The sequence below is a fragment of the Prionailurus viverrinus genome, chromosome A2 (assembly GCF_022837055.1).
Source record: "Prionailurus viverrinus isolate Anna chromosome A2, UM_Priviv_1.0, whole genome shotgun sequence".
Taxonomy (NCBI): Eukaryota; Metazoa; Chordata; class Mammalia; order Carnivora; family Felidae; genus Prionailurus; species Prionailurus viverrinus.
Window position 1 is genome coordinate 154,999,875 of NC_062562.1, and position 15,941 is coordinate 155,015,815.

The 15,941-nt window shown below is 47.9% G+C and overlaps 1 protein-coding gene across 4 annotated transcripts in view; it reads right to left on the reverse strand.

Moving 5' to 3' along the window:
- Nucleotides 1–15,717, reverse strand: part of HIPK2 (homeodomain interacting protein kinase 2) — a 178,871-nt gene extending 163,154 nt beyond the window's left edge. For 2 of the 4 annotated variants that reach the window (XM_047850557.1, XM_047850554.1), the window contains exon 1: nt 15,487–15,717. In XM_047850557.1, the coding sequence (XP_047706513.1) occupies nt 15,487–15,505 (19 nt within the window). In that variant the 5' untranslated portion in view covers nt 15,506–15,717. The remainder of the gene's footprint in view (nt 1–15,486) is intronic. The other 2 variants (XM_047850556.1, XM_047850553.1) reach the window with 1 other exon arrangement.
- Nucleotides 15,718–15,941: the final 224 nt, after the last annotated feature.

Genomic DNA, 15,941 nt, shown 5'->3' on the forward strand with positions numbered 1-15,941 from the left:
TTTCCAAAATATGCTGTCTGTCCATCTCTAGCATGCAGGATTCTTGGAATGACTTGCGAACACTCTTTGATTTTGGATTTCAATGCTAAGACGATTCTCTGACAAATCAAAGGTTTCTTCCCCAGACTCGCACTGTAGGCAGTCTTTAAAGGGGTGCCAAATGCCTCCTTGAGCACACTTGACCCTCTCTTCCCCTGGGAGAAGACGTTACCGGCAGGGTTCACTAACTCCCCAGGAGCAAAGGGAGCCTAGCAGGACTTAACACAGCACTCAAGGGGCGCCTGGGTGGCGCAGTCGGTTAAGCGTCCGACTTCAGCCAGGTCACGATCTCGCGGTCCGTGAGTTCGAGCCCCGCGTCGGGCTCTGGGCTGATGGCTCAGAGCCTGGAGCCTGTTTCCGATTCTGTGTCTCCCTCTCTCTCTGCCCCTCCCCCGTTCATGCTCTGTCTCTCTCTGTCCCAAAAATAAAATAATAAACATTGAAAAAAAAAATTAAAAAAAAAAACAAAAACAAAAACACAGCACTCAAGTCCCAGGGAGGAAACGTTGGGCCGGATATACCTGTTGGCAGGTATATACACCCTTGAACAATAAAGACACGCTCACACCCATTTACAAATCCACTTCTCAGGATGACTTTTCTCTTCAACTATCACTCTCAATTTTAGAAGATACACTGTATGCCCTGAAAGGGTGACTTCTTCAGGTTTCTATAGTGTAGAAAAATCTATATGAACAAACTGTGCTGTACAATCATCCATTGATTTAGCAAGTCTTAGGAAGTGTCTGCAACGTGCGTGAAGGCAACTCGAGTAGAGAACAGACACAGCCACAGACGTGTTCTTATCTTCACAGAGCCTGCAGTCTAATGGGGAAGGCAGGCGGAAGTAGGTAGGTAAAGACCGTAAGTGCTGCGAAGGAAAAGAACGGGGCGCCTAGAGATCAGAAGAGGGGCATCTAATTCACACCAGAGAAGTGACATTTCGGTTATGACTACAGAGTGAATAGCAGTCAGCCAGGCAAGAGGCAGAAGACGATTCTAGGCAGAGAGACTGGAAGTAAGGTGCTGAAGCAGGAAACAGCTGGAACAGTCACAGACCTGGAAGAGGCCCGGACAGGGCAAAGAAGGGAAGCCTGGCATAAAATAAGACTGGACAAATCAGCAGGGACCGTGGTGTAGCCATGATATTCAGGATTTTGGATTTTATCTGAAGTGTGATGGAAACAGCTGGACATCTGAAGTGGGAGAGGGGATCAGATCTAACTTACACTTCCTATCACCATGGACATTGGCTGGAGGCTCAAGAACGGACATGGGGGATAGACAGGTCAGGAAGACAGTCCAGATGAGACGCTACGGTGGGTTAGACTCGGCTAGAAGATTCCCAACTGCAGCCTGAGGGCCAATCCAGCCGAAGCCTGCTTTTGTAAATAAAGTGTTACTGGAACCCAGTGCCATCCACTCATTTACGCATTGTCTACAGCTGCTTTCACCACAGCTGCAGAGTCGAGCAGCTGTGACAGAGACCATTCGGCCTGTAAATCCTCAAATACAGTTGACCCTTGAACAACACAGCTTTGAACCACACAAGTTCAATTATGTGAGAGTTTTTTTTTTTTTTTTACAATATAGCCCCCAAAATGTATTTTCTCTTATGATTTTCTTAATAACATTTTCCCCTCTCTAGCTTAATCTATTGTAAGATTAATCTATTGTAAGAATACACTATATTCTAGTGTATCTAGCTTAATCTATTGTAAGAATACACTATATAACACACATACAAAAAAAAGGCGGGGTTAATCAACTCTTTATGTTATCAGTAAGGCTTCCAGTCTATTAGTACAGTTTTTGGAGAGTCAAAATTTATACATGGATTTTTGACTGTGTGTTGACACCCCTAACCCCACATTGTTCAAGGGCCAACCGTACCTACTGTCTGACCCTTTCCAGAATGAGTCTGCTGACCACTGGGCCAGGGGACGGCAGTATAGAAAGAAATGGATAGGTTCACCATATACAACTGGTCCTTTGTCATTTGCAGATTCCGTATTTGCGAATTCACCAACTCACTAAAATTTATTTGTAATCCCAAAATCAGTACTCAGAGCGTGCTTTCACAGTAACTTCCGGACATGCCTTGACACACTGTGTTCCCAGCTGAGGTCAAATGAGGCCATGCTCTGCCTTTTAGTTTCCGCTCTTATACTATACGCAAGTATACTCTCCACTGTCTATTTAGTACCACGTGGTTTGCATTTTTTGTGGATTTCGCTGGGGATTTAAAAATGACCCCCAAGCACAGTGCTGAAGGGCAATCTAGTGTTTTTCAATGCAAAAAGGCTGCGATGTGCCTTACAGAGAAAGTACATGTGCTGGTAAGCTTCATTCAAGCATGAGCTAATAGTGCTGTAGCCTTTGAGTTCAATGTTAATGAATTAACACTATACATTAAAGAAGACGTCTTTAAACAGAAGCACACGTAGACAAGGTTATGTATCGATCGGCTGATAAAAATATGGCTAGAGGCTTGCAGGCAGCTAACCTAGGAGCAGTGCTTCAGGATTTGCTAATTCATGTTTGTGGCAGCTTTACAGAGCATAACTCTGGCGAGAAACAAGAATGGCTATATTTGGGAGGCAAAATCAATAAAATTTGGTGATAGATTAAATGTGAAGCAAAATGAAGTCAAGAATGACTCTCGGCTTTCTGATGTCAACTACTAGGTAGAAGATGATGCCATTCATGGAAACAAGGAATTCTGGAAAAGGCACATATTTCAGAGCGTTGGCCAAAATTTTTTTCTTTGTACGTGTTCAATGTGATGCCCGTGGGACATCCAAACAGAGATGTCAGGTCGATTGTTGGCTCTAAGGCTCTGGAACTCAAAAATGTAAATCTAGGTAGAGATACAAGTTTGGGAGTGACTGATATGTATAGATTGTACCCAAAGCCCTTGGAAATGATACATCCCCTGAGAAGAGAGGAACTCCTCCTTCCTGAAGGAAGGGGTGGGTAAGCCTAAGTCTTTATCTAGGTGGTTGGATTTGTTTGATACAAAAATACTTCGGGAAGGAACAAAATCTGGCGGCACATATCTAGAACCCAAGAAATGTTCACACCCCTTGATTTAGTAATTCTACTTCGGAGAACCTCTCCTGAAATTCAGACACACCGTAATGCTACACTGAATAAACACTGAGGAACATCTAGCGATCGTAAAACCAGAAATAACCTTAACATTTGGGGAATGTTACACCGACAAAACTATTGATTATTTTGCTCTGTGATTTTATCCGCAGATTCTAAGCTTAGAAATTTCAGCTCCTCCAGAGGTTTAATAAATAGCCACTTCTGTTTCTTTCAGGCTTAAAACCAAAACCAAAACCAAAACCACTGGATTACTTACCTTTATCTACTAAAATACACACTGCTTCAGGGTAGGGCTGTTCATCTGTTTTGTTCACTGAAGGCACCTAGAACAGTACCTGGCATGTTGAAAGCGCTCGACAGATTTTTGTTGAATTTAACATCTTAATCACGTAGAATTTATGTTGGTATAATGGTGTGAGGTGAGGACGTCCATTGAGATTTTTCAAATTGCTATCAGATGGCCCCACTCCCATTTGTTCAGTCGGGTTTCCTTTCCCCCACTGCTTTGTGGCACCTCCTTCATCATCTATTAAATGCTCAGACAACAGGGCCTTCAAGCTGGCTCATGTATTCTGCCCCACTGATGGGCCTGTCAAATTTCGTGCCAAATTTGACGTGTTACGGTTTCTTTTAACACACGGTAGAGCTCACCCCTTTGCTACGCTCCCCTTTCAGGCCTGACTGTTCCATGCCCACTACCTCATCTCTCAAGAACAACAGAAATCAGTTTCTCAAATTTGGAAACATTTATGTCGATTTTGATTGAAACAAAGAACAACTGCATTTGGAGGGGGAAAAAAAACACAAAAAACAAAGAAGAACGTATTTCCAAATTTTACTCTCCATCTAGGAAGGGGCTGGGAGGGCTTTTCCACCTTGGGGTGCGAGCTCTACATCCAGGCTCCCTGGGGTCAGCCTCAGCTCTGCCGCTTTGGAGCTGCGGAACCTTCCTGTGCTTCTGTCTAACACAATGGAAGCAGAACCCACCCTGCAGCCTTGCTACAAGGATTCAATGAATTAATACGTGTGAAACCTTAGAACAGAACCGGCAACGGCTAGGGCTTGTTAGGGATTAGCTGTTATCATCTTCCCATAGCAGTTTTTTCTTAGAGGCCTCAGTGAGATTGTTCTCAGATATTTTATCTGTTTTGCTGCTCAAAGAGGGTTCATGTCTTGGCTGCCCTTTACTATAATCCAGCGTCTCTGCCAGCCACCAGACTAAGTGCTAGATCACCATGTCAACGGGATCCTGAAGAAGCGGCAAGTGGGACAGCAGGGCCTCGGGAGTGCGTGTGTGACGTTAATGCTCTGGGACCATCAGCCCCCACCGGGACCGCCCCTTCTCCAAGGGTCCTAATCATGTATCTCCCTGTCACATATGGCACAGACCCCTCACCTGTGAGAAGCAAGGTGGCCTTCCGGTCAAGACAAGGGCACGCTCTGGTATCAGGTGGGGCTCAGGCCCGAGCTCTAACCAGTTACTGCTTGAGACCTGAGACACATTAGTTAACATCTCTAAGCCTCAATGGCCTCTTGTGCAAAGACAGAAGATCACAGAGCTTTTCATGTTAATGACAATATATTATTATTGCAAGAATGCTACCTGTCCAGTCTACTCTAGGACCCCAGGGCCAACCTGCATGAATTACAGACTGGCTGGCTCTGGAAGAACCAGAGAAAGGGAGGATGGGGCCTTGGCACTCCCGCAGCCAGAGGCAGGAAGGCCAGGGGCTGGATTTCAGGAAGTTTTGGCCACACAAGGGCAGTAGGACTAAAAATAATGCTCATGTCAGGTCTCTGACTCTCCCTCCTCCAAGGGAAGTTGTAATCAAAACAACTACCACCTCCTTTTAAAGGTTTACTGATTTTTCATTCTGAATACATTCATTCTAAAACAGGGGTTCTCAATCAGAAATGCAAATTCTCCAGCCCCACCCCAGACCTACTGAAACAGAAACTCTGAGGGTGGGGCCCACCGATGTGTTTTAACAAGCCCTCCAGGTGACTGGCAAAGTCCGAGAACCACTTCTCCGGACAGTTTCCTGCACAAATGGACCCAAAGGGAGGTTCCACGTGCTCCTCCACCTCGACCCTCACACCTGCGAGCGTATCAATGCGAACACACAGCTAAGACACACAAAGTCAAAGAACAAACAGGTCGGTAAAGGAGCCCGGCTGTGGGCAGACGAGTGGGAAGTAATAAGTAGGTGGAAGCAGAGAGGTGACGTAACATCAAGGAAGGAGAGCCATGGAGAGAGGCTGTGCCCGTCAAGGGCTCCAACAGACGAAACAGAAAAGCCATACGATTTACTGGGCTCTCTGTCAAGTTTCATTGTGGGAGGAACATACTGGTTATCGAGCTGCCATAGCAAGCAACAGGAAATGGGTCAGTTTCATCAAGTGTGCTTAATGGAGCAACCACAGTAGAAGATCAAGGCTGAAGAGGAAAAGAAAGGAAAGCTGAGTATCCAGTGAAGCAATCAACAGCCATGACTTGTATAAACAGGAAACGTTTCAAGTTGCCTCTCTTGCCCCAAGTTTTACAGCAAGAAGTCCCCGTATCACCACTGCCCTTAGGATGGGGATGTCCCCCAGGTCAAGGGGTGTGCCACCTCACGGGCTGCGCACTGTCCTCTCCCGACCGTGACCTAGGTCCCTGGGGCCCAGGGAATTCCTGCCCCAAAGGCCTCTCGCCCACTTCCAGGCCTTCCCCAGGGCCCATGGGTACAAGTTCTGGTCATGTCAGTGAGAAAAAAATGACTCTAAACTGTACCTGGGAAATCAGAATTAAAAAAAAAGAAAAGAAAAGCTGCTTAATGACTGGAAGATACTCTGAGGTCCTCTGAAACTCAGCTCAGTTGTACTGGTTTCTCTGTGATTTTTCTGTTTTTGTTAATGAGTAGCTTATGGTGACAAGCTGCAAACCTTCTCAGAGAAACCGAGCAACAACTTCCTAACAGAAGACTCTGCACGCTGGAGCTGAGGGCACGGGGCCTTGCTTTCCTCGGGAACGGGGAAAATACTGCCTGTGTACGAGCTCAGTGAGACACTGTGGGCCACAGGGGACCCTGGAGAAGCACAGCTCAGCAGCTCCCTTCCGGGTAGGTCTGGGGGGAAAGGCCAGGGCTCTAACAGCCTTGTCCTCCCCGGGTAGGTCAGGGGCTTTGACAGCCTTGTCCCCCCCCCCGGGCAGGTCTGGGGGGAAAGGCCAGGGGCTCCCACAGCCTTGTCCCTCACCACCCCCGGCCCCCGGTAGGCCAGGGCCTCTGACAGCCTTATCCCTTCTGGGTAGGCCAGGGGGGAAAGGCCAGGGGCTCCCCCAGCCTTGTGGGAACCATTACCCCCGGAGCTCCGTTTGCTAGTGCAGCCCAGCAAAGCCCCGCTTGGTGTCCCGAGCCTTCTGTGCACACTGCCCTGGGAGACAAGAACCCTGGCTCTGCCTCCCCTCTTCTCTCTAGGCGACATCAGGGCAAGCCTCTTCGCCTCTCAGGACCTCAGTTTCCTCCTGTGTCAAAGGTCGATACTAATGTGTGAAGATCCCACTGGGTTTCTACTGTGACCAATAAGATACTGAAATAGGCTGATCTCCACGTGGAATGTGAGAGAGCCTAGAAAGAGAAGAGATTCTTGGGAAAAACAGAATAAATATCATGGTGGTGCCAACCCCCACAAGCTTTCCTGATCCTAGGACGCTGCCATAAGGTGTGGGGAGGAAAGTGAGAAAGAACAAATATGTACTGAACCCTCGGGTCAGGCACGCTGCACATTTTCCTCCGTGACCCCAGCAAGGGCCCCGGGTCCGTCTGCACGGTGCTCAACCCTCCACTGCAGCACACGGCTTCCCAGCAAGGCTCACCCTCTGGTGGTCTCATTCCGCTATGATACTCAGGCCAGGGAAAATTACCTTGTTCAAGTATCATTTTGATTAGATTGGTCCCCCTCTCCATACCATAAAACGTCTCTTAAATTAGAACCCCCTTTAAACCTTTCAACAACTGATCCCAAACACTTCCCGTTCTCATCTACTGGCCTATTTTGTGCTTACCACTCCAGCCAAGCAAAAATTACTTTGCAAATGAATTCCATTATGCTCTCTGCTCATTCACCTTGTTATGCTGGCACGGGAGTTTTGACTGCTCCTGTAGCCTCTTGGCGTAGGAATACCTCACTTATCCGACATCCTCGGGAATAAGCTGACCCACGAAACTGATCTACCTAAATTCATTTCCCATCGTCCAGAAATTTACTCCTGTAAGCGGCCTCAAATCCTTTTGGAAGTAAGTCACGGTGTGATTAAACGAGTTTCTTCATTTTAACTATTTTCTAAAGGAAACACTGCTGCACTGCATGAGAGAGAACCTCCCAGTCGCGGCCAACGGAACATAACGAATATCGATTAATCTCTCCCTGATGGTGTGGGTCATACTTAATGAGTAACAGTAACCATACTGCGCTGGGGCTGCAAATGTAAGCGGTTCAGGGGATAAAGCTGAACGCGTGCACGCGTGTGCTCTCGCTCTGCCTGTAACGAGTTTCCCTGGAACTTACTTTCCGGCAGAAGTTGCTATCAGCCTGGATTCTGGTGAGTAGCTGCAGTCACACAGAACTCAGGAGGGTGTAACTTGCTGCCTTTCTGCACAATTTCAGGAACTTACATGCTGGTTTTTGTCAGAGCTCTATAAATTCTTCATTAGAGAGGGGGAAAAAAAAAGAATATACTTCAACAATCAGCAAACCAGAGTTTTCCAAATCTCCTGACCATATGACTTTTAAGAGGACTGCAGGCACAGGTACCATTGAAATTTGCTTCTTTAAAAAAAAAAATTTTTTTTTAAATTTTTTTTAATGTTTTTATTTATTTTTGAGACAGGGAGAGACAGAGCACGAACAGGGGAGGGTCAGAGAGAGGGAGACACAGAATCTGAAATAGGCTCCAGGCTCTGAGCTATCAGCACAGAGCCTGATGCAGGGCTCAAACTCACAGACCGCGAGATCATGACCTGAGCCGAAGTCGGCCGCTTAACCGACTGAGCCACCCAGGCGCCCCTAAAAACAAATTTTTTTAATGTTTATTTATTTTTGAGAGATACACAGAGTGCGTGTGGGGGAGGGGCAGAGAGAGGGAGACACAGGCTCCGAAGCAGGCTCCACGCTCTGAACCATCAGCACAGGCCCCAACGCAGGGCTTGAACTCACGAACCGTGAGATCACGAGCTGAGCTGAAGTAGGACGCTTAATGCAATGAGCCACCCAGGCGACCTGAAATTTGCTTCTTTAATACTTTACAAAACTAGAAGTTCTACATAGAACTGGCATGATAAGCTCTTGGAAAAATCATTTTATATTGTGAATAATAACTCTGTAGGTTGAATCAGTGAGGTAATACTGATACGGAGGAAAATGGTAAAAATACAGAAACAAACCTTCCTTTGTCGGGATGCAATCTATAACTGCATGAACCAAAAGTGCTTTTCTTCCCAATGTTACAGCAGCTTCCGCAGCGATCTTTTCCTGAGGATAGGTACCACCAGCGGAAGGAAAATGCCCTTGTTCGCTCACATACTAGCCTGTATTCTTTTTGTGACAGTAAAGGTTTTATAAAGTCTACAGCATTAGCACGTGCAAGAGTCCATCAATCTTCATTCTGCTTAAACACAGTGGCATTTAATTAATCAGAACCTACTAGAGCAAAAGAAGTTAGTCAAGAATTGCCAACACAGACCACTTTCAAAACACTACAAATCTCTTCAGTGCCATGTGTAGAAATAAGTGACTGTAAAAACCACAAAATTATTTTCCAGTTTTCAAGCTTTGCTTTTTTTTTTTTTTTTTTTGTTTTGTATTGGCAACTATTTTACTGGCTTACTTTCTAACGGGAGAGTCACTCATCAGAAAGTCCCAAGTTGAATGGCCTTGTCCATCAGAATCTTTGGCCTTTTCTGTGGGCTTTAGACCAAAGGCAGGGAGGAATACCAGCTGACTTGTAGCCGCTCTCACAAATGCCTCGCTTACTTGTCACAGAGAACCCAGAAAAACAGGTATGGCTTTAGCTGACTCAGAATCTGTAGAGAATTTGACAAACTGTCCTTTCTAAACCTGGATGAACTGATATTACACTGAATCATCAAGATTCTTCTGTGTAATCTCTTCTCTTCTTTCGAGAGCAGTTCAACTTCATACACTCATGTCCTCTGCGTTCTGTTGGTCGGATGTGTAGGAGATAAATAAGATTCTGAGGAGCTGGAAGTAGAGGGTGAATGAATTCAAAGGGATCCAGCAGACGCTGAGTCAAGCGGAAGGTGGCGCTGTTGGGGGAGGGATGGCTACGCGTGCCACAGAAGGAACTCGAAGACTCGGGACTGAGGTGAAGCGAGCTGTTAGTTACCAATCCAGCGCTGGTGTATGTAAGTTATTACTTAGATATATTAAAGGAAGAGTCAATTCAACAAATATTTATGAAGTGCCTACGAGGTTTCACGGACTGCACAGCTACTGTGGGGGGTGCAAAGATGAATCAGATTTCGTTCCTGCCCTCTAGGGGTTCCCGGTGACGCAAGAAGCTTGAAGTCATTTTTCTTATGTACACTGTACTAATGAGACCATTATTAAAGAACTGCATTCAGTTTCGACCACCACCATTTTTTTTTTTTAATGTGGAGAAACTAGAGAGAGTTCAGAGGAGGGAGGGGACACAGAACAGGCTCTGTGGGGAAAGAGCGGAACAGACCCAGTTATTATCTTCAAATATATGAAAGGTTTTGGAGAAAGGAACTGAGTAAAAGAAAACAGGTTTGAACGATGGCAGTGGAGAACTGGTGGGCCCAGGAATTTTTTGGCAATCCAGTTACTAGAATCCTGGAATTGGTCACTGAGGGGGGTTCCTAGTGTGGCTCTTCCCTGGGCGGGGGGAGGGGGGGGTTGGGAGGTTGTTTTGATGAACTGACGATTTCAAGTCATGGACACTGACGCTCCTGAAGGCAGGAGGGATGAACTACATTTCTCCTGAGGTCCTCTCCTGCCCTGGGTTCTATGCTCCTGAGTGGCAGAGCCGGGTTTTCTTCTCCCACAATTCCCTGAGGGATCTATATCCCCACCAATAAGTACCACAACACAAGATCTCATCCAGGCAGCCAGGCCAGAAATTAATTCTCCAAAAGCCACGGCCGATGCAGGGGTCCGCTTGGTCCACGCACGGCACAACCCGTAGCCTTAAAGAACAAAAAGTCTCCCAGGGGCGGGTGTGCAAATTAGAAACATATTTGCATTTACAAGGATACAAAATGTAAGAAAAGAGGAAGCAATGGTAACTAGAGATGGTGATTTCTAAGGAAATTTGTAACAGGGATTTCCTACATTCAGAAATACTTGTTTGATACAAATTAAACATTTTTCAAGAGAAAAATGGGGAAACCAGGCCGTCCCTATACAGCTTGAGAAACACTCGCACGTTAAGAATTAAAAACTGGCGCGCACACACGTCCCCCAAAAAGCATTCCATCTTGAGTCAGGCCACGGTCCGGTGAGCCCACGTGCACTTTTGACTTTCGCTTCCCATACCTCCTGGACTCCTCGAGGAAAGAGCCCCTACGTAAATGCTTGTTAAGTGAATTCATTAAAGATGTGCCCTGTCTGCAGAGCGAGGGGGACAGTGCCCAGCTCGTGGGGCTGTTAGGACAGTGAGTTAACGTGAGTGGGGGGTGCGGCACATTCTAAGTGGCACATAAGTCACACTTCCCGCTATGAACTTCAGGCACCTCGGTTTCTTTTAGAAGAAAAATAAAGACCTCCCTATACTCCAGCTTTTCAGTTTTCTTCCCCCCTGCTCACCCCCCCCCCCCCCCCCCCCCCCCCCACAGAGTAGCACCAAATTAGACGGAACTATTGCGAGTTCGGGCCTTTCACGTTCACACTATCTATCGGTGGTTATACAAAGTCGGCTGGCGTTATTCTGAATCCCGTCTCTGACGGCAACCTCAAGTGCTTGAATTGTCATCACAAGACTACCGGAAAGCCCTGGCAAATTACACGTTCAGAGAACAATAAAAAAATGGTCACATATCATACCCTCTTGATCATCACTACTTTGTTCCTTAGAAACCTCAAAGGTGGTTCCCTGAGGTTGGTCTCTACGGGGGGAAGGAAGAGAAATGAGGAAACGTAAGAAAATTAAATATGAGGACAGGAGCAGCTGTAACGTGCATAAAGCACCAAGTTTTCTCCTGTAGGAAAAGTGTGTCAAACGCACGATGAGCCAGACGCCGGCGTGGGGCTGGGTGGGTGCCGCCCCTCTTGAGGCTGGTGAGCCGACTGGCTGCACCCTTTCCCCGCCTGCCCCTGGGTTAGGAAGGGATCCTGGTTAGGGCTGAAGGTTATCTTTCATGCTTTGGGATACTTTCCCACAGGCACAGCTGCAGCCCCTGAAACTCTGCTCTAACGGTTTGTTTCCTCATTTTTAAAGTGGCATAGAATATGAGAAATTCTCTACCTGAAACTGGCAGAAACTCAGTGGGAACAGAAATCTAGAAAGGTCACACAGGGGGTCAGAAAGGCTCTTTCTTGCGTGGCCGTGGGGGGTTTATTGTCGCTGGTGCCCAAACTGGAAGAGGAAAAGCAGGAGATTAATAATTGAAATGTTGCTATTATTGGTTTTCCAAACTATTTGTGGGTTATTCTTTCCCTGGAGTCATCATGCCTGTAAGCAGTGCAAAAACACAGAAAAATTTAAAAATTAAAAAAAAAAAGAGGGATTTAACACGCAAAGAGAAAATGCCTACAGCCAGGCGCTTTACATATACTCCTTGCTAATGGAGTCCTCGTACAATCCAATAAGGCTTCAAACAGAACAAAACAAAACAAAACCCAGAGAAGTTCAGTAACATGTCCAAAGTCGTACAGCCAGATTCAAAGCCAGGTTTCTCGGATCTAAGCACTGTGCCACACTGTCTGGAATTGAGGATAAAATTAATGACCTTTGCTTCACTACTCAAATGTGGTGCGAATGAAAACAATATTTATACTTACTCATTTTAAAAATACAAAACACAAACACAGGAAAAGATATTTTAGAACGTGTGTCATCAAATTCTTTTAATGGAAGATGATTCAGAATCCATTTCTTGGTAGGCATTTTGGTAGGTGTCTTTAGACCCATCTGATGAGAGATTTCAGTACGACAGTTCTGGGAAGTCTGACTGTGTAAGCCAATACTAATTGACGTGACACATCTCAGGTACGGTGGGACGTAATTAACTTGGAATGTAGGGTCCCCTAGTTCAGAACCCCCGGCAATACAGACCTATGTGGTTGGCCTTTGCACTACATATTGAAAAAAAGCCTTGCTTAAGCAAGTTGATGGAGTAAACACAATTGCAAGGCAAATGTTTAACTTCCTAAAGAAAATAAACCTTTTTAAAGAAGTTTACCTTAACCAGTACCAAGTTACTGAAAATTAATGCGCTATTTAAAACCTAACCTTAAAAGCAAGAAGTGCAAGCCTGGTAACACTTGGCTACCCATTAATTCGGATTATCACACATACCCAGAGACAGCATTTCTCCCTCAAGAGCTGGCACTTCAGAATGCCCCACGGTTGCATTCAGGCCTTGACCCAGTATCCCCGCCTGGGGCAAGTGCACGCCATTTAAACAAACGAGTGCACTCCTGAATCCCAGCAGAAATACCTCACCTGTCACTGTACTTCTCCTTAGAAGAACCCCATGTTCGTTTTTTTAGTAGCTCGAAAACAATTAGAAATCGCTCTTCTTGGTGACTTCCCCAGGAAAAAGCCCTACTCCTTCAGGATAGACACAGGGAGTCCGTGCATTGTGACCGGGATATGGTAAAAAACCAGGCTCACTGAATGCAGCGGATGTCGCCAAGGAGGGGAAAAGGAGGTCACTGGAGTCTTAGAAGCACTCATCACATGAAATGAATGTAGGTTCCAGCAATACAATCCTTTATAGAGGTCACCTGTCTGTTTCAGAACATGACCAACAGTCTCCTTCAAGAAAGACCCAGGCCTGAGCGTGTGAGGCTGGACTGGTTGAGAAGGGGAGAGGAGAAAGAACAGAAAAAGGATAGAGATGCACAGAAACTCCAGCAGAATCAAAGGGTACAAAGTGTAGGAACAAGGCAAGACTGAGTGAAACCCAGGGCTGAAAGAGGTGACCAGGGAGGTCACCTGCCACAGGGAATGAAGCTTGCAAATAAAAACAGCGAGCTCCTGAGACCTTTGAGACCCATGATCGCTCTTAACCCTTAACACCTTACCCACCCACAATTCTTTATCTGGCGTCATGCACTAAAAGAATAACTTAAAAAACACCGGAGTCAGAACCGGAGGGCCACGTCTTAGCCCCGGGGGTATGGCCTACATTCCGTATGGATTTGGAACGGAAAGGAACAGGAGGAGAACAGCACAGTTCCCAAGCCGGCTTTCTACAAAGTTGACAAAATACATCCCAACCCACATACCCAGCCCCTCCTAAGAGGGAAAGCAGCCGTTTACTATAGTTCTGAATTCATTGCCAAGTTCCTTCTCTAATGCTCACCCGGAGTGTCCAGCAGAGGGAGTCTCAAGGAGGTACTTAATAAAGAGAAAATTGTTTCATTTTAACACTCCATAGACAGTGGGAGCATTGACTGTAGCCCCCTCCCATAGACACAGACGAACAATGAAGGCCCTACATGGGCTCTCCTGGCATGTTCACAGAGCCACTGGCTCGTTCTATTCTGCGTGGTGGAGTGATCAGAAATTTCGTTTTGTTTTGTCGAATGGTTAAATGGACCTTGTGTTCTTCAGAATCAAAGAGGAAAGCCCCTGGAATAACATCTCTCTGTTGCCTTCTAAACAGCCCCTTTGTTTCTAAGAGAGTCTGAAAAAAAATATTTACAGTCCATAGGTTATTTACAGCCTCATTATCCAGGGCCTGACTGGTAACTTTATTCCATCCAGAAACCAAATTCATTTGGAGCCCTGGAACTAATAACAGATTTTCTTTTCAGATAAGTTTTTTTTTTTTTTTTTTTTAATCTGCCTCTTGTAACAGAGATAAAACTATTAATGCGTTCCCTGTCTCACTCGCCAGCACTGTTCCCGGGATTTATAGGATTAAAACCTCCTCTCCCCGCCCCTCCTCTCTGCTCCACACAAACCCTTTCCCCTCTCATTTGCTATTTCATCCACAGAATATCTGAACAAAACCGAAAGAAAGCCAGATGGACTGACGCTAAAAGTATGTAAAGGCTGCTATTTCAATGATTTCATGAGAAAAACATTTTCACGATGAAATGACTGAAAAAAATCGGGCACCCTTTGGTTTAAAATTCCTCCTACTACAAGCACACAAAAACACACCGAAGTGTAAAAACTTAGTTGATTCTGGTTTGATTTCTGGCTGGAAGCTGACAAGAACCGACTGGAGAGAAGCGAAACGGAGAGGGAGGGCAAGGGGAGTGGAGTGCTTTTTGCCCTCCGTGCTTTTCTTTCTTCCTAAAGACAGTCAAGTCGGGGAAATGACCCCACGCCGGGTGAAGGTGCACCGCGCAGGTTGAGCCAGACCCACCGAGGGAAATGTCTCGGCCGCCTCCCCCCCGAGCCCCCACCCCCCCACCCCGACTTGAAAAGCTCAACTACATTTTCCCTTCCACACGCTAATGCGGGGAGATTTTAGCCAATTTCATTGTTCTGCCTGGGTCTGAAATGGACTTTTCATCCGTACCCCCGTCTCATCACCTAGCCCCAAACATACATTCCCATCCGACAGCCCCCCCCCCCAAATCAGAGGCTCGCGAAGAATAAAGGAGTGTGGGGAGGGAGTGGAGAGCAGCGGGAAGGGGAGCCGTGGGGACAGAGTGGGAAGATCACCCTAAAGGTAATTTTCCGGGGGGGGGGGGGGGGGCGGTGCGCAGGGGAGGGGGGAGGATGAAAGCTAAACCGCATCACCTTTATTTACCCCAAAGAAATGAAAAGCACAGTCACGGGTCTGTCTTTTCCCAGGCGCCCCCTCCCAATTTCTTTTCTTCGGGCAGGAGCCCACCCTCGCACCCCCCCCCTCCACCCCCCGCCTCTTTCTCCACCCTGGAAATAAGATCCTGTTAAATTCCGGATCCCGGTCGTGCCGTGGGCAGGGGAGGGGGAGGCGGGGAGGGGTCGGGAGCCGGTTAAAGCCCCGGGGGGGTGGGGCGCCGGAGGCCGGGCGCCCGGGGGGCTGCGGGCCGGGGGTGGGAGGGGGGGGCGGCCCGGCGAGGGGCCGCGGGCAGAACAAAGCTGCGGGGGCCGCGGCGGCCGGGCGGCGCTGGGCGAGCGGGGTCGGCGGGCCGGGCGCCCCTTACCTTCGTACACGGGGGCCATCGGGGCCGGGGTGTCCGCGGTTCATGGCAACGGAGAAGGGAACGCGGCGCGCGAGCTCGGCCCCCCCAGCCTCAGTCGGAATCTGCCATCTTGAGCCTGTGTCTCAGCTCTCGGCGCAGCCGGGGCCGCCAGCGCCCGCATCACCGCCTCACTTGGCCGGCGCCGGGGGAGGGGGCCGGGCGCCGCCGCCGCCGCCGCCGCCGAGGCCGGGCCCCTGCGCGGGGCTCCGGGGCGGCCGGGGCGGGCGGGCGCAGCGGCCGAGGCCGAGGGGCCGGGCGGCCGCGGCCCCCGAGCGGGTCCGCGGTGGGGCGGGAGCCGGGGCGGGCAGCGCGCGGCCAGTGCCCGGCCGGAGCTCAGCTCAGCATGGCTGTGTGTGGGGGCTTCGGCAAAAGTTGCACGGGAGGCGGAGGAGGGGCGGGCGGAGCCGGGAGGAGGG